Source organism: Cucurbita maxima, unplaced genomic scaffold, assembly GCF_002738345.1.
Source record: "Cucurbita maxima cultivar Rimu unplaced genomic scaffold, Cmax_1.0 Cma_Scf00015, whole genome shotgun sequence".
Lineage (NCBI taxonomy): Eukaryota > Viridiplantae > Streptophyta > Magnoliopsida > Cucurbitales > Cucurbitaceae > Cucurbita > Cucurbita maxima.
The window spans coordinates 3,446,565-3,471,870 of record NW_019272031.1 but is presented as its reverse complement, the minus strand read 5'-3'; the positions used below and the strand labels follow the sequence as shown (position 1 = coordinate 3,471,870).

General features: G+C 36.2%; 4 protein-coding genes across 5 annotated transcripts; 2 read left to right on the top strand and 2 right to left on the bottom strand.

Moving 5' to 3' along the window:
* Positions 1–2,857: 2,857 nt before the first annotated feature.
* Positions 2,858–5,439, top strand: LOC111490158 (bidirectional sugar transporter SWEET12-like). Its single transcript, XM_023138668.1, has 6 exons — positions 2,858–3,016; positions 3,145–3,181; positions 3,280–3,490; positions 3,582–3,743; positions 3,845–3,964; positions 4,972–5,439. The coding sequence occupies exons 1-6, from the start codon at positions 2,965–2,967 to the stop codon at positions 5,275–5,277; spliced, it is 888 nt and encodes a 295-aa protein (XP_022994436.1). The 5' UTR covers positions 2,858–2,964; the 3' UTR covers positions 5,278–5,439.
* A 3,473-nt stretch (positions 5,440–8,912) lies between these two features.
* On the bottom strand, positions 8,913–12,270 carry LOC111490188 (protein TAPETUM DETERMINANT 1). Of its 2 annotated transcripts, none has more exons than XM_023138709.1 (5): positions 12,080–12,270; positions 11,904–11,983; positions 11,098–11,348; positions 10,733–10,834; positions 8,913–9,776 (listed from the first exon to the last, which is right to left on the bottom strand). In XM_023138709.1, the coding sequence occupies exons 3-5, from the start codon at positions 11,195–11,197 to the stop codon at positions 9,430–9,432; spliced, it is 549 nt and encodes a 182-aa protein (XP_022994477.1). In that variant the 5' UTR covers positions 11,198–11,348; positions 11,904–11,983; positions 12,080–12,270; the 3' UTR covers positions 8,913–9,429. The 2 variants fall into 2 exon arrangements, with proteins under 2 accessions (XP_022994477.1, XP_022994478.1); XM_023138710.1 differs by having other exon boundaries at positions 12,076–12,242.
* A 6,426-nt stretch (positions 12,271–18,696) lies between these two features.
* On the top strand, positions 18,697–19,388 carry LOC111490196 (auxin-responsive protein SAUR32-like). The gene has a single exon (XM_023138719.1). It carries the CDS (start codon positions 18,765–18,767, stop codon positions 19,224–19,226), a length of 462 nt encoding a protein of 153 aa, XP_022994487.1. The 5' UTR covers positions 18,697–18,764; the 3' UTR covers positions 19,227–19,388.
* A 2,725-nt stretch (positions 19,389–22,113) lies between these two features.
* Positions 22,114–24,543, bottom strand: LOC111490142 (11-beta-hydroxysteroid dehydrogenase 1B-like). The gene is made up of 6 exons (XM_023138650.1): positions 24,355–24,543; positions 24,076–24,268; positions 23,023–23,108; positions 22,811–22,942; positions 22,570–22,734; positions 22,114–22,489 (listed from the first exon to the last, which is right to left on the bottom strand). Exons 1-6 carry the CDS (start codon positions 24,535–24,537, stop codon positions 22,208–22,210), a joined length of 1,041 nt encoding a protein of 346 aa, XP_022994418.1. The 5' UTR covers positions 24,538–24,543; the 3' UTR covers positions 22,114–22,207.
* Positions 24,544–25,306: the final 763 nt, after the last annotated feature.

The following is a 25,306-nucleotide window of genomic DNA, read 5'->3' as shown; positions in this document are numbered from 1 at the left end:
AGATCGATATAGAAAACAAACACGAATGACAGATGTAACGATCCTAGCCCACCACTAGTAGATATTGTCCTCTTTGGACTTTCCCTTTCGGGCTTCCTCTTCACCTTTACAAAGGGTGTTTCGTCCTCCCCAACCAACATGGGTTCTCACAATCCACCCCCTTCGGGGCCCAGCGTCCTCGCTGACATTCGTTCCTTTCTCCAATCAATGTGGGACCCCTGCCAAATCCACCCTCCCTCGGGGCCAGCATCCTTACTGGCACACCACCTCATGTCTACCCTCCTTCGAGGAACAACCTCCTTGCTGGCACATAGTCTGATGTCTGGCTCTGATATAATTTGTAACGGCCCAAGCCAACTGCTAGTAGATATTGTCATATCTGGGCTTACCCTTTCAAGCTTCCCCTCAATATTTTAAAACGCGTCTGCTAGGGAAAGGTTTCCATATCTTTATAAAGATGTTTCGTTCTCCTCTCCAACCAACGTAGGAATGTAGAGTTAAATTTAATATTGAAAGGTTGGAGCTTTTGGGAAAAAGGTTGATGGGAAGTCAAAAGGGAATTGTTTATTAAGTTAGAGGTAATTCTTCATATCTTTGAAAGGTGTTCATAATTAGCAAAATGGAAACTTTAATGAGCTCATAAAGAAAGTGAAGAAGATAACAACTTTGAAAAGCAAAGCAAAGCAAAGCAAATAGGGTATTCGTGTCTATCATGGAAACTCACCAATTCATTCCTCAATAATTGCATTCTTTCCATCTCCTTCTCTTTGTGCCCAACATTTCCATCTCTTTACTTCATTGTTTTTATTGCCTACCAAACTCATACGCTCGATTCAACGTAAAATATCTTCATCTCGGTTGGTACTGTTATTAGGTTAAGCTATGAGTTTAGTCTGATCAAAAGTTCGACAATTTTGTGTTTAGGAATAAGTTAAGTTACAAGTTTAGTTCTCGAACTTTTAACATTTGGGAATGATGGGTCTCTTAGTTTTAAAAAATGGATTGTAACAATAAAATAAAAAAAGGTCAAAGAGTTGGGTTTGGTCGTTACTGTAAGATCTCGCATGGGTTGGAGAGGGAAATGAAGCATTTCTTATAATTCCTCATAAGGTTTAGGGTTTAGGGTTTAGGGTTTAGGGTTTAGGGTTTAGGGTTCTCTCCCTAAAAGATGTGTTTTAAAACTATGAGGCTGATGACGATACGTAACGAGTCAAAGCGGTTAATATATGCTAGGAGTGTATTTGGGCTGTTACAGTTATCAGTCATATTTGTCTCATTCTACAATTTGTTAATATATGCAAGTCATGCGAGTTACAAGTATTGGTACATACAAAATTATTCTACGTTGCACCCTATCACAAACTCTTGTTTTATACCGTTACTTCTCGAGTCACAATTTATGTATATGTGTACAATTATCGTCTACCTTTCACATTTTTAGGCTTAGGGAGCACGAGAGTAATGCTTACCTAATGGGTCTGTGTTCATGTACACAAACAATTAATACGAAAGTAATACATATCCAACCCCTAACACATATTTCCTGTCCTTATAATCATATAATCATGTTTATGTATTAGGTTTTAGGTCCTATCATTCTTGATAGTCGTAATCATGTTGTATGTGTTTGCATTTCTAAACAAGAATCCAAAATTAGAAGTGTAAGGACCTATAAACACATCTAAACTCGGGATTTTTTTTTCAAATTAAGTCGAGAAATTAATTAAATTAATTAATAATTCCACTCATCATGATTATGCCATTTATATATCAAACTAATCTTATCATTCACCAAAAAAGAAAAAACTATTACTTACACAAATCTTATCCTTAGGGTTTCTATAAAAATTTAATAATTTAATAATTTCCCACCTCACCATATCCTCAAATCCAAACCCCACCAAATATCCCACTTCTTTTTTGTCACTTTTTGCATTATTATTATTATTATTTATTATTATTATTATTATTATTATTATTATTATTATTATTATTATTATTATTATTATTATGATATGGTGCTAGGAGGTCTTATTTATTTATTTATAAATAAATATATATTTTTCTCTCATTATAATTAAGTATTATAATAAAAAACTTTTATTAATTTATATATTTCTTTTGCATATGTTTTTGGACTAATTGCCACGTGGAGGCAGGGTATTGGGTGCTGTCCTCTACGGATGGAAGGTCAAAAGCTAGGCTGGATAGAACGCAATAACAAAATTTAAATCATAAAGAAACAAAAATTAAATTCATTTTCAAATTATTAGTGCTTCATCTTAAAATATTAATCTTTATTAATATAAATAAATCCTAGGTTAATATTTAAAAAAATAAAAAAAATTTTAGCGAAATCTCCGTTTAAATGGTGATTTTTTCGATACTTTCATTTTCTATCCCGACCTTATATTAATTTTTTAATAAAAAATCTAAGAATTAATAACTAATATTAAATCGGGAATTTCGGGTAGATGGAGAATTGGAACGATCTCTGGATTAGAAATTTTAACTTCGTAATTCATTGAATTAGCTGTACCGTACGTACACGTACCTGCTTTGCGTTAAATATCAAATATATTATTTATAATAATATAAAGTTTACATTTTTGGTTAATTTGAGAAGGATGTAATTATTAAGGATTCTAACTTTCTATTAGAATGTTAATCAAATTAGTATTTAGAGTTGGGGAAGGTTTATTATAAAAGAAGATGATTGAATAATTAATTTAATTCTTAATTTTTATAATTATAAAAAGAAAAATATCAATTTTATATGTTATTAAGACAAAAATAATTCACACACTTGCAGGTTCAATCATTCCCTATATAAATGGGAGCTTCTCACATTTGTAATTACAATAAGAAGAAGAAAGATCCTTAGGGTCCCCTTTCAAAAAAAAAAAAAGAAAAAAACCCTTTTTTTCTTTCATTCCAATCATATAATCTCTCGAACCGATAGCGATGGCTTTGTTCGATACCCATCATCTTGGCGTTTTCGCGTTCGGTCTTCTGGGTACGTGTTATTTTTCCGTATTTGTCAAAAACGACCTTTCAAGTTCTTAAAAACACTCTGTTTTTTTGTATTCTGAGCTCGATGATTCGTACTTACTTGATTCTTGTTACGTGGGTCTATTTTTTTAGGTAACATTATCTCGTTCATCGTGTTCTTGGCTCCCGTGTAAGTTTAACTTCATTACAAATCTTTGTTTTTGATTCATATTGGATCTTGAAATATAATCTTTATGTTGAAATGGGTATTGTTTTTTTTGGGGTTAGGCCAACGTTTATGAGGATTTGTAAGAAGAAATCAACGGAAGGGTTTCAATCAATTCCATATGTGGTGGCACTTTTTAGTGCAATGTTGTGGTTATATTATGCTTCGTTCAAGCCTGATGAAACTCTTCTTATTACCATCAACTCGGTTGGGTGTGTTATTGAGACAATTTACATTGCGATCTTCATTTGCTTTGCTCCGAAGTGGATTCGAGTAATCTAATATGAACTTTTGAAGGGTTTTTTTTACGATTTTTGATTCGAAAAACGTTGAAAAAAGTTAACTTTTTATGATGAATTCACAGGTTTCCACTTTGAGATTGGTTCTTCTGTTGAATTTTGGTGGGTTTTGCTTGATTCTACTTGTAACTCACTTGTTAGTGCAAGGCTCTAACAGAGTTAAGGTTGTTGGATGGATTTGTGTGGCTTTTAGTGTCAGTGTGTTTGCAGCTCCATTAAGTATCATGGTGAGTATCATTAAATTCTGCTAAGAACAATTTTGTGTTGTGTTGTTTTGTTTTGTTTTGTTGGTTTTTAATGATGTTTTTGGGGTTTTGGTTTGTTGTAGAGATTGGTTATTCGCACCAAGAGCGTGGAGTTCATGCCGTTTTATTTGTCGCTTTTCCTCACACTTAGTGCTATTGCATGGCTTCTTTATGGTGTTTTTCTCAAGGACATCTATGTTGCGGTAATGCTTCAACTCTCTCTCTCTCTCTCTCTTAATTATAAGTTTACCACTTTTGTGGCATTTTGCCCAAAGGGTAGGAGCGATTTCGTGCATCAACTGGTTTGGAATAGCCAATGGTGAGATCCCACGTCGGTTAGAGAGAGGAACGAAACATTTCTTATAAGAGTATAGAAAACTTCTCCCTAGTAGACGCGTTTTAAAACTATGAGGTTGATGGTGATACGCAATGGACCAAAACGGACAATATCTACTAGTGGTGGGCTTAGGTTGCTACGAATTAGAGCTGGTCACCGAGCGGTGTGCTGGAAAAGACGATGGCCTCCAAAGGGGTGAATTGTGATATACCACATCGATTGGAGAGGAACGAAACATTCTTTATAAGGATGTGAAAATCTCTCCCCAGTATACGAGTCTTAAAACTGTGAGGCTGACGGCAATACGTAATGGACTAAAGCCGACAATATCTACTAGCGATGGGCTTGAGCTGTTATAAATTGTATCAAAGTTGGTCTCCGAGCGGTGTGCCAGAAAGAACGCTGGCCTTCAAGGGGGTGGATTGTGATATCATACATCGGTTGGAGAGGGGAACGAAACACTCCTCATAAGGGTGTGGAAACCTCTCCCTAGCAAATGCATCTTAAAATCGTGAGACTAACAGTGATCCATAACAGATCAAAGCAGACAATATCTACTAGTGGTGGGTTTGTGCTGATACAGAACTTGATCCTCTTCCTTAAAGAACATAGATGAGGGAACCCATATTTTCGACCGAAAAATAAATCCGATTTATTTCATAATTTTACAAAATAAAAAAATGGGTCAGATTCTACGGAATCAAACCTTTAACACTTGAAAACAAAAATGACGTACAAAGACCCGAATGACGTACAAAACGATTGTCTTAACCTATAACACTTTAAACTTGTTATTAGAAACAAAATTCTCTAAATTTCTATTCTTTCTATTAACAATTTAATGATTGAACTCCATGTTTTGATCATCACCAGCTTCCAAATGTCCTTGGATTCATATTTGGAGTAGCTCAAATGATACTATATTTGATCTACAAGAAGCATGAAACAGCCAAAGCAAAGGAAATGAAGCTACCAGAACACACAACAGATATTGTAATGACTGCCGCCGCCATTCCTCCGACCACCAACTCCGACAAAGACAAAGATTCTTCGCCGCCGCCGCCGCCTTCTGCCGGTGCCATAGAGATTGAGGTAATAACAACCAACGAAGCCAAACTCGACAGCAAATTGGATCTAAACCATAAAGACAACGACAAAACTACAGACCCAAATGCTTAATTCTTCGAAATGTTTTTCAATTTCCTCGTGTTCTTCCTTTGTTGCTTGAGTTTCTTTGCAATGCTTAAACTTTGTTCTTCTTTGAATGTTCTTGCTACCATGTAAAAAATCATGTAAAGTTCTTCATTTTTTCATGAAAAAAAAGTACAAGAGCTTTGGTTGTATGTTGTTGTTAAGAATCACGATACTCCACAATAGTATGATATTGTTCATTTTGAGTATAAAGTCTCGTGGTTTTGTTTTGGAGTTCCCCAACAATCCTCCCCTCGAACAAAGTACACTATAGAGACTCCCCTGAGGCTTATTAACCGAGGCCTAACTCCTTCTCTGAAGTCCTCGAACAAAGTACATCATTTATTTGACACTTAAGTCACTTATTGGCTACACCTTCGAGACTCACACTTCTTTATTCGACATTTGAGGATTCTATTGACATGGCTAAGTTATGGGCATCTCTGATACCATGTCACGAATCACGAACCTATTTTGATCATAAGCTCTCATGGGTTTGCTTTGGGCTTCCTCAAAAGGTCTCATACCAATGGAGATGTATCCCTTATAAACTCTCGTCCCCTTAATTAGCCAATGTGGGACTCCCTCCTAAAAATTCTCAACCGTAATAAATTTTCTCGATTAATTTAGCTATGCCTACCATTTCAAAAGGTGGGTTGGGTAGCTTTATGATCTTATGGATGGATTGTGTGGTTTGATTATATTAAAGATGAGAAAAAGTGGGTATGAGAGGCTTTTGAATGTCTTAAACTTTGGCTGTTTATGTGGCTTTTGAACACATAAAATAATGAAAACACTCTATGATTACCCATTTGAAGCCTAACCCTCCAATATTTCTATGCTTTTTGTATGAAAAAGTTGAGTGATAGAACAAAATTTAAGCTGCCTAAAATTTAGGTAACCATATATGTATAAAGTTTACACCTTTGTGAAGTGGGTATTAAAGTTGAAGATAATGTGAAAAAGTTGCAACAACTTGTGTAACTTATGTAACACGTTTATTTTCACGTTAAACTATTTGAAATGTTGTTTGAAATGTTTTTAAGCTTTTAAGGTTAGGTTCGGTTGTTCTTCGTTGTTTAAGAACTTTCATTTTTCTTGGATCATTACAACGAGTAACAAAAACTAATGTGGGACTACTGAGTTGCACGTTGCACATATAGTAGTAGTTAGAGATGTTCGTTCTTTTTCTATCAAGATGGGTCTTGTAAGGTGTGAGATCTCACATTGATCAGAGAGGGGGACAAAACATTTTTTATAAGGGTGTGAAAGCCTCCCAGCAGACGCATTTTAAACCATTGAGGGGAAGTCCGAAAGGAAAAACCTAAAGAGAACAGTATCTGCTAGCAGTGAACTTAGGCTGTTACAAATGATATTAGATCCAGACACCGGGTAGTGTGTCAGCGAGGACACTGAACTTCAAATAGGGGTGGACAACAGGCAGTGTGCTAGCGAGGACACTGATCCCAAAGGAGGTGGACACCGAGCAATGTATCAGCGAGAATGATGGGCCCCGAAAGGAGTGGATTGTGAAATCCCACGTTGATAGGAGAGGAGAACGAGTGTTAGTGAAGACATTAGGCTCCGAAGGGGGTGGAACCACTTGAATAATAAATAAATAAATAAATAAAAGGTTCCTTGGTTAAGTTTCGTTTGGATTACTTTTTAACTTGAATATTTTTTAAAAAAATGTAAATATATTTTACAATTTTCAAAATTATTTTTAATAAAAAAAATTAATTTTGAATAATCCTTCTATTAAATATTATTAAAAGTAGATTTAAGTTGATTCAATAAACGAAGAGAAACAAAAATTATAATTATAATAATTAATTCATAAAGTTTAGCCAAAAAAGAACAAAAAAAAAACAAAAAAAAAAGGTATATATAATAAGATAAATAAATATGTTCAATAATATAAAATCCAAAAAAGCGAAGCAAATCAGCTAATAAATAATGCGTAGCAAAGAGGAATTTAATTACTTCTAATTCGTACAATAAACCAATAATTAAGAGAGAGAAAGATTGGTTTATTTCCTAATCCCATCCCTACCACCAACGCTTCTATTGAAATTAATCCGACAAAAAAAAAAAACATTAATTTAAATTTGATTTGTTTCATGAATTTTAATATTACGTACACTTCACTAAGTCCCATAACAAAATCTACACTTCTCTTATTTTCTTTCTTCTTCAAACTCGAGGCATACATGAGCTGAGTTAGGTTGGTGACTTAAATAAAGTTCACAATCGAATTCAAACAAGATTAGATTGGGTTAGGTCGTCAAATTATTCATACTTATTCATTCATAACAAACACTATAAGTCATAGTCACGATGTATTGTTAACTTCCATTACAAATGTAAAATATTCTTAATCTTTATACCAATTTTAGAGTTAGGTTGTGAACCTTATTTTAATGTTGGTCGGGTTAATCTAATTACAAAAGTTCTTACACAATCGAACTCTTATGGTTTAGTTGGATATCTAAAAAGTCTCTCAACTTCTAAAAATGTTCATCTCAAAATAACAGGGGTCAAGGTTGGCTAGTGAGACGATGGGGGATAAGCTTCATCGTTAAGAGGGAAACAGTTGGATCACTAGCTAAGACTCCTAAATGATTGCTTAGTGATAAAGGAGTTAAGGGTGTAGAGACAACTAGAAGGTTTGCATAGAAGCAACCATCCTTGAAAGAGTGTAATAGCTCACTTATCAAGCGCTCTTGCACTGAAGATGAAAGGGCTAAGCGATTTGTCGAAGCTGTGGTATGTAAAAATGCATCGGTAGGGGAGCGTTTTGCCTTAGAGGGAAGCACCTGCACGAGCAGTGGTGGACAAAGCGGAAGTGAGAATGTCGGCAAATCTTTGACCGTCAAATCTTTGACACTTCTTTGTAGAATGAAAGATTACATGGATGAACTTTCAAATTTTATGTTTCACTTTAAGAAACTTGTTTGCAAAACCCCTATATTTCTTGAGATTTATATAATAAAAAGAGAAGAAAATGCCATGGATGTGGGCCCATTGGGCCTTCTAGATACTACGACTCAGACGGCCCACATCCAAAACATCACAAAAGTATTTAAGGAAAAAAGAAAATTGGGCATACCACGTTTTTCACTTGTGAAACCAATCCCTCCCAACAATAATACACATTTTTCTAAATATATTCATTAGTCATTGTCCAATCATGTAGACTTGGAAGACACCTAAACCATTAGGCATTCTTGGTGTGAGATCTCACATAAGTTGAAGAGAAAAACGAACATTATTTATAAGGGTATGTAAGCTTTTCTCTAGTAGACATTTTTTCAAAGCCCGAAATGGAAAGCTCAAAGAAGACCATATCTATTTTCCTCCTTCAAAGTACTTGAAAAGTCTATGTCCATTCAACACGATTGATGCACTTGATCTTTAGATGTGGGTATTATTGTCTAGAGCGATGATATATGGTCAGAAAATAATGCTAGAGTCCAAAAACACACGGGCAAAGGCATACCAAAAAAGGCTCAAGGGAAGAATTTACCATGTTAGAAAAGGCGAAACCCACAAAAAGGAAAACCAGCTTTCTTTCTATATTGATGAATCATGGCCTACAAATGTGTTCCGCGTGAGAGAGGATGTGACAAATTAATAGATAATTTATAGGCAACAAAACAAACAGAGAAATATTCTTGCATATAATGGGGCTTTGAATCTCCTGAATTTGTGACACTAACATCATGCTATCAGATTGTATATAACTATATATATACACTTTGGCCTTACCTACCTCGATCGCCTATCTCATCACACACCCAAAAAAAATATTGAAATGAACTAGGTTTCTAGCATTTCTTCCCTATCTCACCATCTATGTATACGAAAAGTTGGTGCCATGACCATTATTAGACCACAAACCTTCTCCCTTCAACCTCAAGATGACTGTAAAAATCAGACCTCTCTAAAAAAAAGACTTTGTAGGAGCAGGAACAGAAACACAAGGCCACGCACATGTAAAGCAAAAGCAGAACCCAAAAATTGAAAAGAAAGGAAAAGAAAAGGCAGGTGGGGGCCACTGTCAATCAGTAATCGACTAAAGTACCTGCTGGTTCTAGAGCATCATATGAGCGTCTCCTAGTTGGTTTGGCGCGTGTCATTTCAGTTGCAGACAACTGAGGAGACTGATAGCGGATAGGGAAAAGTGTTAGCATACTGGAAGGAGAGAGTTCCGCCGTAGACCAGTGGCTTGCCGTCGTTCACGAGGCAGTCGTCGTAGCGAAGGCGCTTGAAGATTCTGGGATTGATGAGGTGGGCCGAGCTGAACCAGCCACATTTGAAATGAATGCCATGGATGTCACAGCCTGTAGCACAAGCATTCACCACTTCCACAGTGTAGGTGGGAATACCAGTTGGAAGTGGAGCTGTGGGGCCTTGGTTAATCACAATGTCTGATTTTGTACACTTTTCTCCCCAAATTCTGGTTGGTTCCTCAAATGCTGCTTCTCCTAAAGCACATTCAAATAAAGAAATGGGTCGACGTCATTTGTTAGCATCGGATAATGGGCATTGCTCAGGCACCAACCACGTGCAAACATTACTCTTATAAATAAATATCGACCCACCAATGGGCCAAAAGTCTCCAGACACACAAAATACACTTTCTGGAGGTCATAAAGATGTGTTGAGAAAGCATAAATAAGCAATTAAAAAAGATAAAGCAAATTCAATGGCAATAGAGGAGAGGTAAAGACTAAAAGAGAGTCTGAAAAAGAAAAATCCGCGGGAGCACTTCCTTATCACAATCAATTTGTTAGCACGAAGGAAAATTTAAAATTACGTCCATTACATACATGATAAATTTAAAAGCTAATAAAACTGTCCTACCGCCACCCACCCACTAATGAGAATATAGCATCAGCTAATCGTATTATATAATTCTACATACACACTAAACGGTAAAGCTTTTGGCTTAAAGGAATGAATCAATTAGAAGCCACAAAGGTAAAACTCAGAAAGGCATTATAATGCTCCACGCTCTTGAACCAAAGGTTTCTTTTGTGTAATCAATGAATCGTGGACAGAACAGGAAGAAAGCCTGATGGGTATCAGGGATCTATGAAAGAAGATTTCCCCAAAAACAGATACAGAAAGGCCATATGGGTTAAAGAGCCGAAGGGCTGGAAAGCTACCTAGCAAAAGGTGCGCCTTAGCTTCATTACTAAGAATGGACGGGCGTGTAATTCTGACACCAAATCAACCATTTATGCAATTGAGTAGCCAATCTCTCCCTACCCCCAACCCCGAGATCATTATTTCAAAATAAAGCAAAAATCAAACGAATAGTGAAAACAAAAAGAGAGAAGACAAAAAACAGCGCAACAAACTCAGAATTCTAGTCCTCCGTCAACGATTTTGTACCGACGTTTACGAAACACGATTAGATCAGATTTCAAAAACTTACTAGTAAGGAGTTTGCGACGAGGGGTAACTCTTGTGCTCCTTAAACCCGATCGAAGAAAACTCGGTGGACTCGAGTCCATAAAGGAGCCAATAATATTCAGATCTGCAATCATGCAAGGCAGGGAATTATGTAAAAAAGTACTAGAATAAGAATAACATCTTTGTTTCTTTAGGCAGCACAAAAGAGACAAAGGAGATACAGGACAAGGAGCACAATGATAGAAAAACAAATAAAATAATAGAAGAAGACAAACGAAAGGTACACAAAGAGAGGCAATGGATAAGTGTAACAACTCAACCGCAACAAAAACAAATTCAAAACAATGAGCGGAGGACAGAGAATAATGTGCAAGAGATGAAACAGACCTGTAAGAAAGGCAGATACGGACAAGAAGATGAACAAAACCGAAGCGAAAATCACCAAAACTCGCCGGTTAGTAGTACTAATAGATGGACCTTTCATCATTTATAACAGGAATCCTGTAGAATTCGTAATGGACGATAAACTGTTCTTCAGAAACAGTGAAAGAAAGAAATCAAAGGAATGGAACTCGGAGTCGGAAAGTTAAGTCCGATCCCTGATAACAGAGCAGTTCAGATGGAGAAAACTAAAAATCCTGCGTTGGAAAAAGAATGAAAACATCGTATCAGGAGAGGAAAATAGCATTTAAAATATAATATGTCTCAAAAAAAAAAAAAAAAAAAAAAAAGAGCCGTCGAAACGAAGATATCCTGAGAACTTGATTGACTTTAAAGAACCATTGCCTGAGCAGCGGTCAGAGTCTCAGTCTCAGACTATACTTACCAGTTACCCCACAGCTAGGCGTAGCATAGGCAAAATTAAGGAAACGACAAGCAGAAGGTGGAATCCAGATCGTTGGATGAAAAAGAGGAATAGGCCAAAAATACGAATGAATATAAATGGAAGAACGCGTCAAGGTACAATTCTCAAGGAAATTCAAAACAGGCAAAAAACCAAAGCAGTGATCCAGAGAAATGGAACAAAAACGAGGCGTGTTATGGTGCAAGGGAAGTGGCAGTCATGGAGGAAGTAGAAGGACAAAATCGAGAGCCAGAAAAGGAAGAATACGGATACAATTCAGAACACCATGCGCGAGAGAAAAAGTGAAACAGAAAAAAGCTCAAGGAAGAAGAGGAAGAGCGATACGTACAAAAGCGAAATGGCGCAGAGAAAGTTCAGTCCAGTTGCCGTCCAGGAGAGACAAAAATCACAGACGAAAATCGTAGATACCTGCAAACAACAAAACAGCATGATCCTCAAAAACTGAATATCATCGTTTCGTTCCATTTCAACGCATTGATTTAACAAAAAGGCATACGCACTTACACAATGCTGCAGATGAAGACGGAGACGATACGAAAGGAGAAAAGTGAAACACTGGAACGCGGCAGCGATGGGCGGCGACCGAGCAGTTGTCGGAGGAGGGAACTGGGAAGGAAGGAGTTGAGGGGTTCAGAAACTANAAAGAAAAGAAAAAAAAAAAAAAAAAAAAAAAAAAAAAAAAGGACAAAAATGAAAATGAAAATGAATGGAATTAAAGATGTGACAGACAGGCACCTGTATAGAGTAGCGTTGTGGTGGGGGAAGGTAACCGTCACGTGTGCAATATTTCTCCACGTGGCAACCCCTCCTTGGATGTGCTTCATTTTCTTTTTTTCCTTAAGATTGCAAAACAAAACCTCCATTTAAAAATTAAAAATTTAAAAATAATAATTATTTAAAATTTAAAATAATTTAATAGGCTTTGAATTTTAACGTTATTTAAATTTTTTATTTTTTATCTTTTAGACGTTGCCATCATAAATTATTTAAAAAACATAAAATAATAATATAAAAAAAAAGTATAAAATATATTTTTTATTATTTAGTCATTGCCACGTGTAATATATTTTAAATTATTTAATTTTTTTTTATCTAGCTGTTGCTTTCCTCAGTTTCTACTTTTTGTTTCATCTACAAGGTGGCGATAGATGAAGAGTGGTAGATTTTTATTTATTTATTTATTTATTTATTTATTTATCAGCAAAAAAAGTGGCATCTGACTGTTTATTAAATAAAATAAATAATATATTCACAAATATTCAAAGGAATTTCGTGTGTTTTGTGATTATTATTTATTTATTTATTTATTTTTGCCTCTTTATTTAGGCAATTTAGCCCTACAGATGTGATCATACATTGAATTAGGATGCCCATTTTTTCGGCAAAAAAAGTGTTAGTCCGACCAAAAAGTTTATTTTTTAATTGTTTTTTAGTTTATTTTATTTGTTTTAAATTTATTTTAAATGAGTAGTTAAAACTATATGATCCACCACCTCGGACAGGTATCTCGGAGAAAGTCGTGGGACAGTGTCATTGAAGATATTTGTCAGTAATGAATGTCAGAATTGGTCGTCCAAGATGACGGTTAATAGAGATGTCCATTTAATTCATGAGGTCCAAACGGGGTAAAGATTTCCCGTTTAAACAAGGAAGGGAGGAGAGATTCCCTCTGTTAGATAAATGGGGTTGGGACGAGGATTATATTCCACTTCCATGTCCCCATCCTTACCCAATTGACTTAGTCTCATCTCTGTCCTGCTTCAAGAACAAACTTTTTAATTTCCATTTCTAACTTTCATATAGTTCGAGGAAAGCTTTCTCCACTAGCTTCCTTTCATTCATTTCATGGGACCAACTTGTTAATGATTAGAAAGATTATAATGCACGAGCTAGAGAACATAAACCCATAATAAATATACTGTTTTTAGAAAAACAGGAGTGGATATGAAATTTCTAGCTCGTAAACACGCGTCCATTAAAAACGTTACCAAAAAAGATATGAATATTAAAGAAAACAAATGATTAGAGAATGAGAATTAGTCATAAACAAGTTCTTGGCTAAGGAATGTACATAGGGACAAGACATTTTTGTGTCTTAATGGAGCTGATACTATACATAGGGACAGGCATTTGTGTCTTAATGGACCTGATATCAGCGGCAGCCTTAACTCCTACTGCTAAATGGGCCATTGAAAGGACAATACTCAATTGGGTCATTAGGAGTTCATCAAATAATTGGCCCCATTCATTTAACTAATACTTTTCAGCATTTATTTCACTTTATTATTTCTTTAACATCATAAAACGTGGCATTCCATCATCCAACAATCTAAAAATATCCACAATCGTATGATATTATCCACTTTGACCCCAAAAGGCTTTGTTTATAAAGACCATGATCATCCAACCCCTCCCTTCGAACAAAGCATGCCTTCGAGGAGGTTTGCCTCCTTTTTATTTTGGAGTTCTTTGTTCGACATTTGAGGATTTACCAATCTGGCACAACTAAATTTAAGGTATGGCTCTGATTCAATGTTAGACGAACATGACTCTCCACAATGGTATGATATTATCTACTTTGAGCATAAGCTCTCGTGGTTTTGGTTTAGGCTTCCCCAAAAGACCTCATAGCAATGGAGAGAGTATTCTTTATTTATAAATACATAGACGTTCATCATCCACCCCTCATAAAATTTTATATAGCATTAACTTCATTTATATTTATAAAAAAATATTCAAAAAAAATTTATATTCATTATATGGACGAAGACGTGTATCAACACCTCATAAATTATTTACTAATTTTTTTAATATTTTTCTAATCGTAATGAGTTTAAAAGATATTTTTATTAATTTAATTTTTTATTAGATAAAAAAAATATTTTGTGAAGGGGTCACTTTCTATTTTTGTACTTGAAGAAGAATATGGATTATTTTTTATTTTGAAAAAAATGAAAACTAGGATTGGAATATAGGAGCTACATTAAGCTTAGAGTAGGGCTGCCCAAATAAATCCTACACTATGCTAATTAATGACCGTCACATCCTCCTCAAATTATCATATGCCCTCTATATATATATAATTTCGAAAATTGTTAGACAACAGGAAAGTCAGGCCGGCCAACCGGGTGTCTTCACTGTTCATATTTGAAACGGTAGAAGGTAGGGATGTTCATATAACTTGAGAATCTAACTGACCCAAATCATAAAAGTTAAAAACGGATAATCCACATTGGTTGGGGAGGAGAACTAAACACTGTTTTTATAAGGGTATGAAAACCTTTCCCTATAGACTGCATTTTAAAGCCTTGAGGGGAAACCTGAGAAGAAAACCTAAAGAGAACAATATCTACTAGTGATGGGTTTACAAATGATATCAGAGCCAGACACCAGACTACGTGTCAGTGAGGAGGTAGTTCCCCGAAGGAGGTAGACATGAGGCAGTGTGCCAGTAAGGACGCTGGGCTCTAGAGGGGGGTGGTCAACGAGGAGGTAGTTTCCCGAATGAGGTAGACACGAGACGGTGTGCCAGTAAGGACGCTGGACTCCAGAGGGGGGTGGATTGTGAGAATCCCACTTTGGTTAGGGAGGAAAACGAAACACTCTTTATAAGGGTGTCTAAACCTTTTCACAACAGACATGTTTTAAAGCTTTGAGGGGAAGCCCAAAGAGGACAATATCTGGTAGCAGTGAGCCTGTGTCGTTACATTTTCAGTTTGGGTTGATTTGTGTTTGCACGTCAACATTTCTAACTAACCCGTCGGTTCAAAGGTCAACATTTGTGGCTGATATTAGTGATGTTCCGTGAATTTCTAAATATTTAATATTTGAATTTTATGAGATTTTAATTATTGATATAACATGTATAACCAATTTAACTCTAAAATATAGAGCTTGGTTGCGAACTCTATTCTGGTTATTCAGATCACCAACCTATCTAACTGAAAATTTCGGGTAGGTTAAAAGATTTCTCCAACTCTACACCGGTGTACATCCTGAGTAGAGAGCAGTTTCTGACCTTCCAATTTAACAAGAGATCGACTTTATTTTTTGGATCGATGAAAATTTGAAAATTTAACTTAATATTTAATTTTTTATAAGCTTAAATGATTTTTTTTTTCCGTTTATGATATAGTTAAGCTTTACAAATTGTTGAAAATTATACTAATTGTCGCCTATATTAGATAAATATATAATATCTTGCTAAGTTTGAATAAGAAAAATGGAGATAAACGAATGGGATGTTACAAATAGTATTGTAACGGTACCTCTTCTAGTAAGATATGGTTCGAGGATGTACAAATGTGGAAGTTGATGGGCATGTGATACCCGAGTAAATGAGAGGTACATGAATGAATCGATATTACATTTAAATGAGAGCGATACTAAGGATAACATGGCTAAGAAATACTTAAAAGATTTGTAAGTTATTATCTATACCAACAAAATGCACCTCTTTTCTCGGTTGCTCGATTATAGAAACTTCATAGTTAACGTGTTTTAGTTGAAATAATTTTATGTTGCAAAATTGATAAAATTATTTTAAAATATTTTTATCAAAAAAAAATATAATCGTGATGTGAGAACTCTTAGATGAGAACTCGGATGAGCTAAAAGCTGGTACGAAAGGACTAAATTGGACCAACCTATGATGTACGAGTTATTATGTCAATGACATCGTCAGACAACTAATTAATTAGTATGGAAGAATTATAGTCCCACAAGAAAACCGAAGAAAGTCAACATATTCCAGCAATTTGTAGTCGGTCTTCCTACCTCTACCCAAATATTTGTATTAAAAAAAAAATACAGAGGTGACGACAGAGGAAACATGTAACAACCCAAACTCACCACTAACAGATATTGTTTGCTTTACCCTATATCGCTGTCAGCCTCACCCTTACGAAGAATGTTTTGTTTCTCTCTCCAACCATTGTGAAAGCTCACAATTTGCTCCCAAGGACACACCGCTCGGTGTCTGGCTCTGATACATTTCTAATAGTCAAAACTCACCACTAGCAGATGTTGTCCCTTTGGCCCGTTACGTTTACGATTTTAAAACAAATCTACTAGGGTGAGGTTTCCACACTTTTATAAAAAATGCTTCGCTCCCCTCTCCAATAGACGTTACAATCCCCGTTTCTTTTTCTTATTTCTAATTTTTGTTTTTTTTTTTTAATTTTATTTCTCATCTCCTTTTATTGAACAACATTAAAAAAAAAAAAAAAAAAAAAAAAAAAAAAAAAAAAAAAAAAAAAAAAAAAAAAAAAAAAAAAAACTTTATTTTATTTTATCTAAGATATTGAAATTTTTTGTATTTATTTATTCATATTTGGCCCAACTTTCATTGCTTGATTTAAAAAAATAATAATAAATAATAATAATAATAAAAGAGATAATAAAAATAATTATGCATGTCATCCATAGATTATTTATTTAAGATTTGAATATAAATTATAAAAAAAAAAAAAAAAGATTATTGAGACAGTTCCAAGAAAGAGAATAATATTTAAAACCTAATTCCACCACTAAATTTCAATATGCTCTCTACATTACGTCATCAATCTGCCAAATATGACTTTTTTCCTCAAATTATTTTTTATTTTAGCTTCCACCCATTTTCCTTCTTCATGTTCATCCCACTTTATTTTATTTTATTTTATTTTATTTTATTTTATTTTATTTTTAAATATAAAAAAATTTATGGAACTAAAACGTGCAGTTTTTCTCTATGTTAGTTTATATGTTGTCTAATTAATGAGTTTTATATTCTAAATTGAAATGATCATACGTGTGCCCTCTTTTTCCTTAGGATGTATGGACATTCTGGGCAGGTTGCAATAGATCGTTGGTCAGTAATTCATCAGTGTGAGATCTTACCATGGTTGGAGAAGGGAACGAAACATTTTTTATAAGTGTGTGGAAACATTTCCTTAGTAGACGCCTTTTAAAACCGTAAGGTTGACGATGATACGTAATGGGTCAAAACGGATGTGTGCCTTTTAAAACGGTGGACTTGGGCTGTTACAAAAGGTATCAGAGCCAAACATTAGGATGTGTGCTAGTGAGGACGTTGGCCCCTAAGGAGGTAGATTATGAGATCTCGCATTGGTTGGAGAGATGTTGGTTGGAGAGGTGAACGAAGAATTTCTTATAAAGGTGTGAAAACCTCTCCCTAGTAGATGCGGTTTAAAATCGTGAAACTGACGACGTTACATAATGGTCTAAAGTGGACAATATGTATTAGCAGTGGGCTTGAGTTGTGTTACAAAAGGTATCAGAGTTAGATACTAGGTGGTGTGCCAGTGCGAACACTGGCACTTAAGGGAGTGGAATGTGAGATCTCACATTGGTTGGAGATGAATGAGGAATTCCTTACAAGGGTGTGAAAATCTCTCCCTAGTAGACGCGTTTTAAAACCATGAAGCTGATGACAATACGTAATGGGTCAAAACGGATAATATCTGCTAGCGATGGACTTGACTGTTACAAAAGGTATCAAAGTCAGACATTAGGCGGTGTGCCAGCAATGATGCTGGCCCCTAAGGAGGTAGATTGTGAGATCTCAGATTGGTTGAAGAGGTGAACGAAGAATTCCTTACAAGGGTGTGAAAATCTCTTCCTAGTAGATACATTTTAAAATCATGAGGCTAACGATGGTACATAATGGACCAAAGCAGACAATATCTACCAACAGTATGCTTGAGCTGTTACAATCACCATTTTGCCTAAATCCCTATGTTGGGGCTCGACTTTGAAACCGTACACGAGCTGCCTCATACTACTCTTAAAAACTCAAAGCCCCCTCTATTTTTCGAGAGTAAAAATCCGAATTTTCCTCTTTGGGATTCAAAATAAGAACATTTCCAATCAAAATCCAAACATCATAATTGATTACTTTTGTTTGCAATACATTTTGTCTGGTCTCAACTTGTTGAAGGAAGAGAAAAGTTCATTTAATTTGTAGACAAAAGTAAGTGGGGATAAGATTAATCTCCATTTGTTCTTTGTCAACACAAAGACCTTCCCTTCATTAACCCTAATTATTAATAATCCTTTGACAAATTCCCCCCTTTTTATATCATTAATAACGCAGCTACCTGGAAGGGCTGCATTTTAAAATTTTGAACTTTATCCTATAAATCAAGCCTCGGTTCGATTCTTCCTTCGGACTAAAATAAATCCATTTATGGAGGGCATGAAGAAAAAATGGAGTAAGTATCTGGGTTTGGTCCGGAGCCGATCGGTGACCGGAAAACCCGCCGTTGCGGCGGAGGAGGTAACGAGAAGGAGCAAATCTTTGAACAGTGGCTCGAAATTCAGGACTCCGGTGGCTCCGGACGGTTGCTTTTCGGTGTACGTTGGACCGGAGAGGCGGCGGTTTGTGGTGAAGACGAAATTTGCGAACCATCCGTTGTTTCAGATGCTTCTTGAAGATGCTGAGATGGAATATGGGTATAATAGTCAAGGTCCGATTTGTCTTCCTTGTGAAGTGGGGATGTTTTATGATGTGTTGGCGGAGATGGACGGCGGAGATGGACTGAGCAACCGGTGGACTGGCGGGGAAGGTGGTGGTTTAATTGCTTGTAGCCCACTTAGGTTGACCATGTGCGGCAGTAGACATAGTGGGTATAGGCAGCTGAGTTCGTAGGGGAGGTTGAGGCTTGAAATTGATACTAAACTCATCAGTAACCGCTGATTTCTTGATACCCATTGTTTGTATTGGTTTGTTTCCATGGCATATAATACAAAAAGATAAACTTTTTAGGCGATTCATACCCATTTTGTTTATTTGATATTTGTATCTAATAAGTTTTAACTTACTAGACACTAAATTGAAAGTTATTGCTTGTAACACGTGAGTAAAGGAAAGGTACATGAATGAATCTAGACCACATTTGAATGAGAACGGTTTTGAAGATAGAATGACTAAGAACGACTTAAAAGAATTAAAAGTCACCATATATGCCAATAAGGTGCACGTTCCTTTTCGATGGCTCAGTCATAGAAACTCTAGCAATTTTATGTTGGGTGATCTTCTGATTTTCCTAAGACATATGTGAGTGAGAACAAAACATGTTGAAATAACTCGTGTTGGTCTATGGGGATAGTTTTCATTGTTAGAAGTGAGGAATGAGTAACGTGATCATGTTGTAGGGGAATGTCAAGGCCATCCAGATTTTGAATCATGGGGATAGTCTTCACTCTTATTAGTGAGGAATGAGTAACGAATGTTAGGGCCATACAGATTCTGAATCCTAGGTATAGTGTTCACTCTTAGAAGTGATGAATGAGTAGCGTGATCATGTCGTAAGGGAATGTCGGGGCCATCCAGATTTTGAATCCTGGGGATAGTCTTCACTCTTAAAAGCGAGGAATGAGTAATATGATCATGTCGTAGGGGAATGTCGAGACCATCCAGATTTCGAATCCTGGGGAGAGTCTTCACCCTTAAAAGTGAGGCATGAGTAACGTGATCATGTCGTAGGGGAATGTCGAGACCATTTGGATTCCGAATCTTGGGGATAGTCCTCACTCTTAAAAGCGATGAATAAGTAACCGATCATGTTGTAGGGGAATGTCGAGACCCTCAAGATTCCAAATTCTCGAGATAGTCTTTGATTATATCACAGGGAATGGAGAAAAATGTGAGAGCTATCCAAATTTCAAATTCTCGAGAATAACTAATTAGAATGGCGGTTTCAAAAAATATATATAATAAAAGGAAGAAAATAAAACTATAGATTATAATATATTTGATATTAGTATAGTCTTTCCAAACATAATTATCAGTTTAAATTATTTATTAAAAAAAATTGATCTCGAGTTAGAATAAACTAATAGAGGAAATTATCGAGACAATATTTATATATTTATTTATTTATTTTAAAATGGTTATCGATCATTAAATTTTTGTTCTTCTGGAAAAAAAATAATTATATTTAAAAACAACTTTCAAAATATTCTTGATATATTTTAATATTAGTATACTATATATTATATCCATAATGTATTTTTCTTACCTATGCTATTCAATAATATCTTATGGATAATACATGGTAGCGTGACTAAAAAATTAATGTAGTTATTACATTTCTAGCTCATGCCTAACATTAGTAATATTAATTATCATATCATGTCTATATGATAATGATTAAAATGAAAATGTTGCGTGTAAGTGTTGGATTGTGGGGTGCACTTGACAATTTTGAAGCTACCATCCTATGATTTATCTTGTCCTATTCCGCCGACAATACGAGCAAATTAATGAACACGATAGCATCTAATTGCCCTATTGTCACAAATCGTCGATATATGTTCTCACATTGGCCTGGTCACTAAGCCTTTTTTGGCTCATACTTGGTCTAACCTTGATGTAGATCTATGTTGAATTATCGAAGTTTCTAATGTTTCAAGCAAAAAGTCAAGGTTGAGTTGTCGAGAATCCTAATGATCCATTTCCTTTTGTTAAATAAATTTAGGGTTGATGTCACGTGAAAATTTAGTGCGTTTATACTGTTTGAATTTCGTCAACAATAGTTTGTATTGTCTATAGACAAAAATTCTTGCAAAAATGTATATCACACGAAAAGATGAGTAAGAGGATGATTTTTTTTTTTTTTCAACTTGTTCCCACTTTCTTCTAATGATGAAGTCACGTGAATCCGTTTCAAAACCTTGAGGGGACGCGCTGAAGGGAAAGCCCAAATAGGGTAATATTTGTTGACGGTGGGCTTGGGCCATCACAAATGGTATCAAAGTCAGACACTAGGCAGTGTACCAGCGAGGATGCTGGCTCACAAGGGGGTGGATTGTAAAATCTCGCTGGCTCACAAGGGGGTAGATTGTAAGATCCCGTTGGAGAAGGAAACAAAACATTTCTTATAAGAGTGTAAAAACCTCCCCATGCAGACTCGTTTTAATATCTTTAGGAAAAGCTTGGAAGGGAAAACCCTATAAGGGTGTGGAAACCTCTACCTAACAGACGTGTTTTAAAAACTTGAGTAGAAGCTCTGAAGGGAAAGCTCAAAGAGGACAATATCTGCTAAGGAGGGTTCGAGTACTATCATCCACAAGGGCCTTAAGGGAATGCTCGCAAAGGAAATCCCAAAGAGGACAATATAAGTTTGAAAGAGAAAGTCTAAATAAGACAATATCAGCTGGGGAGGGTCCGAGTTCCAGAATTAAAAACAGAACTTCAAAGTTTTCAAAATTTTCATTCCAACGATGATACATCGTCCCTGCATCATCCAAAGGAGGGCGAATCCCGAGACGAATTCAAACATTGAATTGAAAATCATATGTTGAGAACTAGGTCACAGGTTCGCAACGGACCAACCTCCATTGGTTGAAGCCAAGCCTATTTACTACAAAACAACTTGAATCAAATCATGCTCGTAGCCTTACAAAGGAGGACAAAATCAACTAGCTCTTTGACCGAGACGGAGAGGTCAAGACCAACCAAAGGTTAACCCTACCAAAGAACTCGAGTCTATCCCGCTCGCATCAAGCACAAGTGGATGATATCAAAACTAAGCTAGAAGTGACAAAACAATCATATTATTAGTTTCCTAGGGACTAATACAACCCTATCTGCCTTGGCATATGAAGACATGATAGAACTCAGGCCATTTAGAGCCACAATTCTCGGGATCGAACAGATTCAGGATAAAACCATGTCTTCAACCCAATGAGCTCAAGCAACCTCTTCCCAAAACCATCGGTCGAGGAAGAACCAGTCATACCAATCAAGTAATTAACCCACTCCACCAACTCCGGCCACAACGTCTTATAATAAAACGCCATCCTCATCCACCTTGGCTCGGTCGCGTACCGGTCTCCTCTACATGCGCTCCTCACGATCCCCTTCACCGCGCTTTCGATCGGCATAATCGGCATTGCGCTCACCATAGCCTAACAAGTACCAACCCACATTGTTAAAACATAATTCCCCAACAAAAAAAATCTGAGCTTTTTTCGCCCTTAAAGCTTACATCTCTGAGCTCTTGATCGAGATACAACCCACCGTCTTTCGACATGAACTTTCCTTGAGTCATCTCCGATTCAACAAGCCCCGGCGTCACGATGGTGATTCCGATATCTCTTCCGACTTCTACTCGTAGCGTCTCGTAGAAGCTTATCACTGCTGCTTTGCTTGCCTTCAACAACATTGAAATGTATTCATTATATGTTTTCATTTATATTATTAACGTAAAATGTTGTTGTGAATCTTACGCTGTAAAAGCTTAGCCTTGGCACCGGCAGCCATGCGGCGGAGGAAGAGATTCCGATGATCTTTCCTCTGCTTTGCTTGAGGTGGGGAATTGCAAAGTAAGTACAATAAACCATTCCCCAGAAGTTTACGTCCTGCATCAAATTTCAGTAAATCTTGTTGAACCTCGCCACAATATTGGAGAATGATCTGAAATTTTAAGGTTATTACTTACCATTATCGGGGCGGCATTGTCGTGGTTGTCGTATTCTTCGAAGAGGTTGATGCTCGAGACCCCCGCATTGTTTACCAGATGATCCACTGTAGAGAAGTACATTCACGAGAGTTTATACCCAAAGTGAATACTATTATACTATTTAAGAAATGATATCAGAGTCTATGTCATGTCGTTTCTTGTCGCTATCCAGTGATATGAAAATCATGCTGTTAAGCTAGCCATGTCGATAGAATTTTGAGGTCGAACAAAAGAGATGGATAAATGACTATTTAAGCATTTTCACGAGCATAAGCTCAAAGTAGACCTGAGATCTCATATCAGTTCGAAATAGGAACGAAACATTTCTTATAAGAATGTGGAAACTTTTCCCTAACAAACATGTTTTAAAACTGTTATGTTGACGATGATACGTAATGGGCCAAGACGAGCAATATCTACTAGAGGTGTGCTTGAGCTGTTACAAATGGTATCAGAGATGACAACGAGCGGTGTGCCAGCGAGGACGCTGGCCCCCAAGGGGGTAGATCATGAGATCACAGTTCGGTTGGAGAGGAAAACAAAAAACATTTCTTATAAGAGTGTAGAAAACTCTCCTAAAAGACGCGTTTCAAAACCATGAGGCTGACAGCGATACGTAACAAACCAAAGTGGACAACATCTGCTAGCGGTGAGCTTGAATGAATACAAATGGTATCAAAGTCAGACATCGAGCAATATGTCAACGAGAACGCTAGACCCCAACAGAGTGGATTGTGAGATCTCACATCGGTTAGAGAGGGAAACAAAACATTTCTTATAAAGGGTGAAGACCTCTCCCTAACAAACCAGACACGTTATGAGAGAATACGTAACAGACCAATCGACAATATCTAGTAATTATGGGTTTTGGTTGTTATAAAATATTGTCTTTGGCCTCTTATAAATAGTATAAGAGCTAGACATCTATCACTGTGCCAGCAAGGATATTAGCCCGAATGGAATGGAAATGAAACATTCTTTATAAGTGCGTGAAAATTTATCCCTAACATACGCGTTTAGGTAATGACTTACATCGTCCAAAGACGTCAACCGTGGTTTGAATACATCGTTTACAATCATCAATCCTTGAAATATCAGCAGGAATTACAAGAGCAAAGGGCGAGCCAAAGAACCTCGCCACGCCGGCGACTTCACGGAGGCGGTTCTCTCTTCTAGCAACCAACGCCAAATAAGCACCTCTTTTAGCATACTCATACGCCATATGCTTCAAAAATCAAAACCCCACAACCAAAATCAACAAAACCAAATGGATTAAATCAATTCAAAACGTTCATTTAATTGTTCGTTAACCTTGCCAATTCCCGACGATGCTCCGGTGATTAGAACAACTTTTCCGGCGACATTTTCGCTGAAAATTGATCGGAATATGAACGAGAGAAACTTGAAGAACAGGTAGGTTGGCAGGAAGAAGATGAAGGCTATTAGAGATGTAAAGGGAAGAACAAAATTTAGGACATTGTTGAGGAAATCCATGGGGTTTTGTGGGATTTCAGTGAAATGGAGTGGCAAAGAGGTGGGGTTTAAATCAAATGGAGACCAAACAATGTGATATCACGTAGCACAATTGCATGCAAAATAATCAACACGTATGCTATGATTTAAACCCAAGTAACACTCCAACTCCAGCTAACAGATACTGTCCATTTTAACCCGTTCCGTATCGTCATTGCCCGTCTCATGGGTTTAGAAAGGTGAGATTTACACACTCTTGTAAAGAATGCTAGGAAGAAATTTTGCCTAATGACGTATTGTTTCACAGTTTTAAAGAAGTGAAGTTTTCATACTTTCATAAGAAATTATTCTCGTTGGCACATAACCTGTCTAGCTTTGTACCATTGTAACAGCTCAAGTGCATCGCTCCGCTAATAGATATTGTCCGTATTTACTTATTACGTATCGACGTGAGCCTCACGATTTTAAAATGCTTCTATCAGATAGGTTTCCCCACCTTTATAAAAAAAATGTTTTGTTTGCTTGTGGAATCTCACATTTGTTATAAACTTAAATAGATATATTTAAACTTATTTTAACATCGGTTGCTTTTGATTAAAAAAAAACAGCCTCAAGTTCGACAGAGTGATCACTAAAATCAAGGCCCGGGATGAAGGTGTCAAATTCAGAAGCTCTAGTGGCCGATATAGTCAATATCCAATACAACCACCCTCGACAAAAAAAAAAAAAAAAAAAAAAAAAAAAAAAAAAAAAAAAAAAAAATCAAGACAAGTAGGTAATGTTGTTAGAG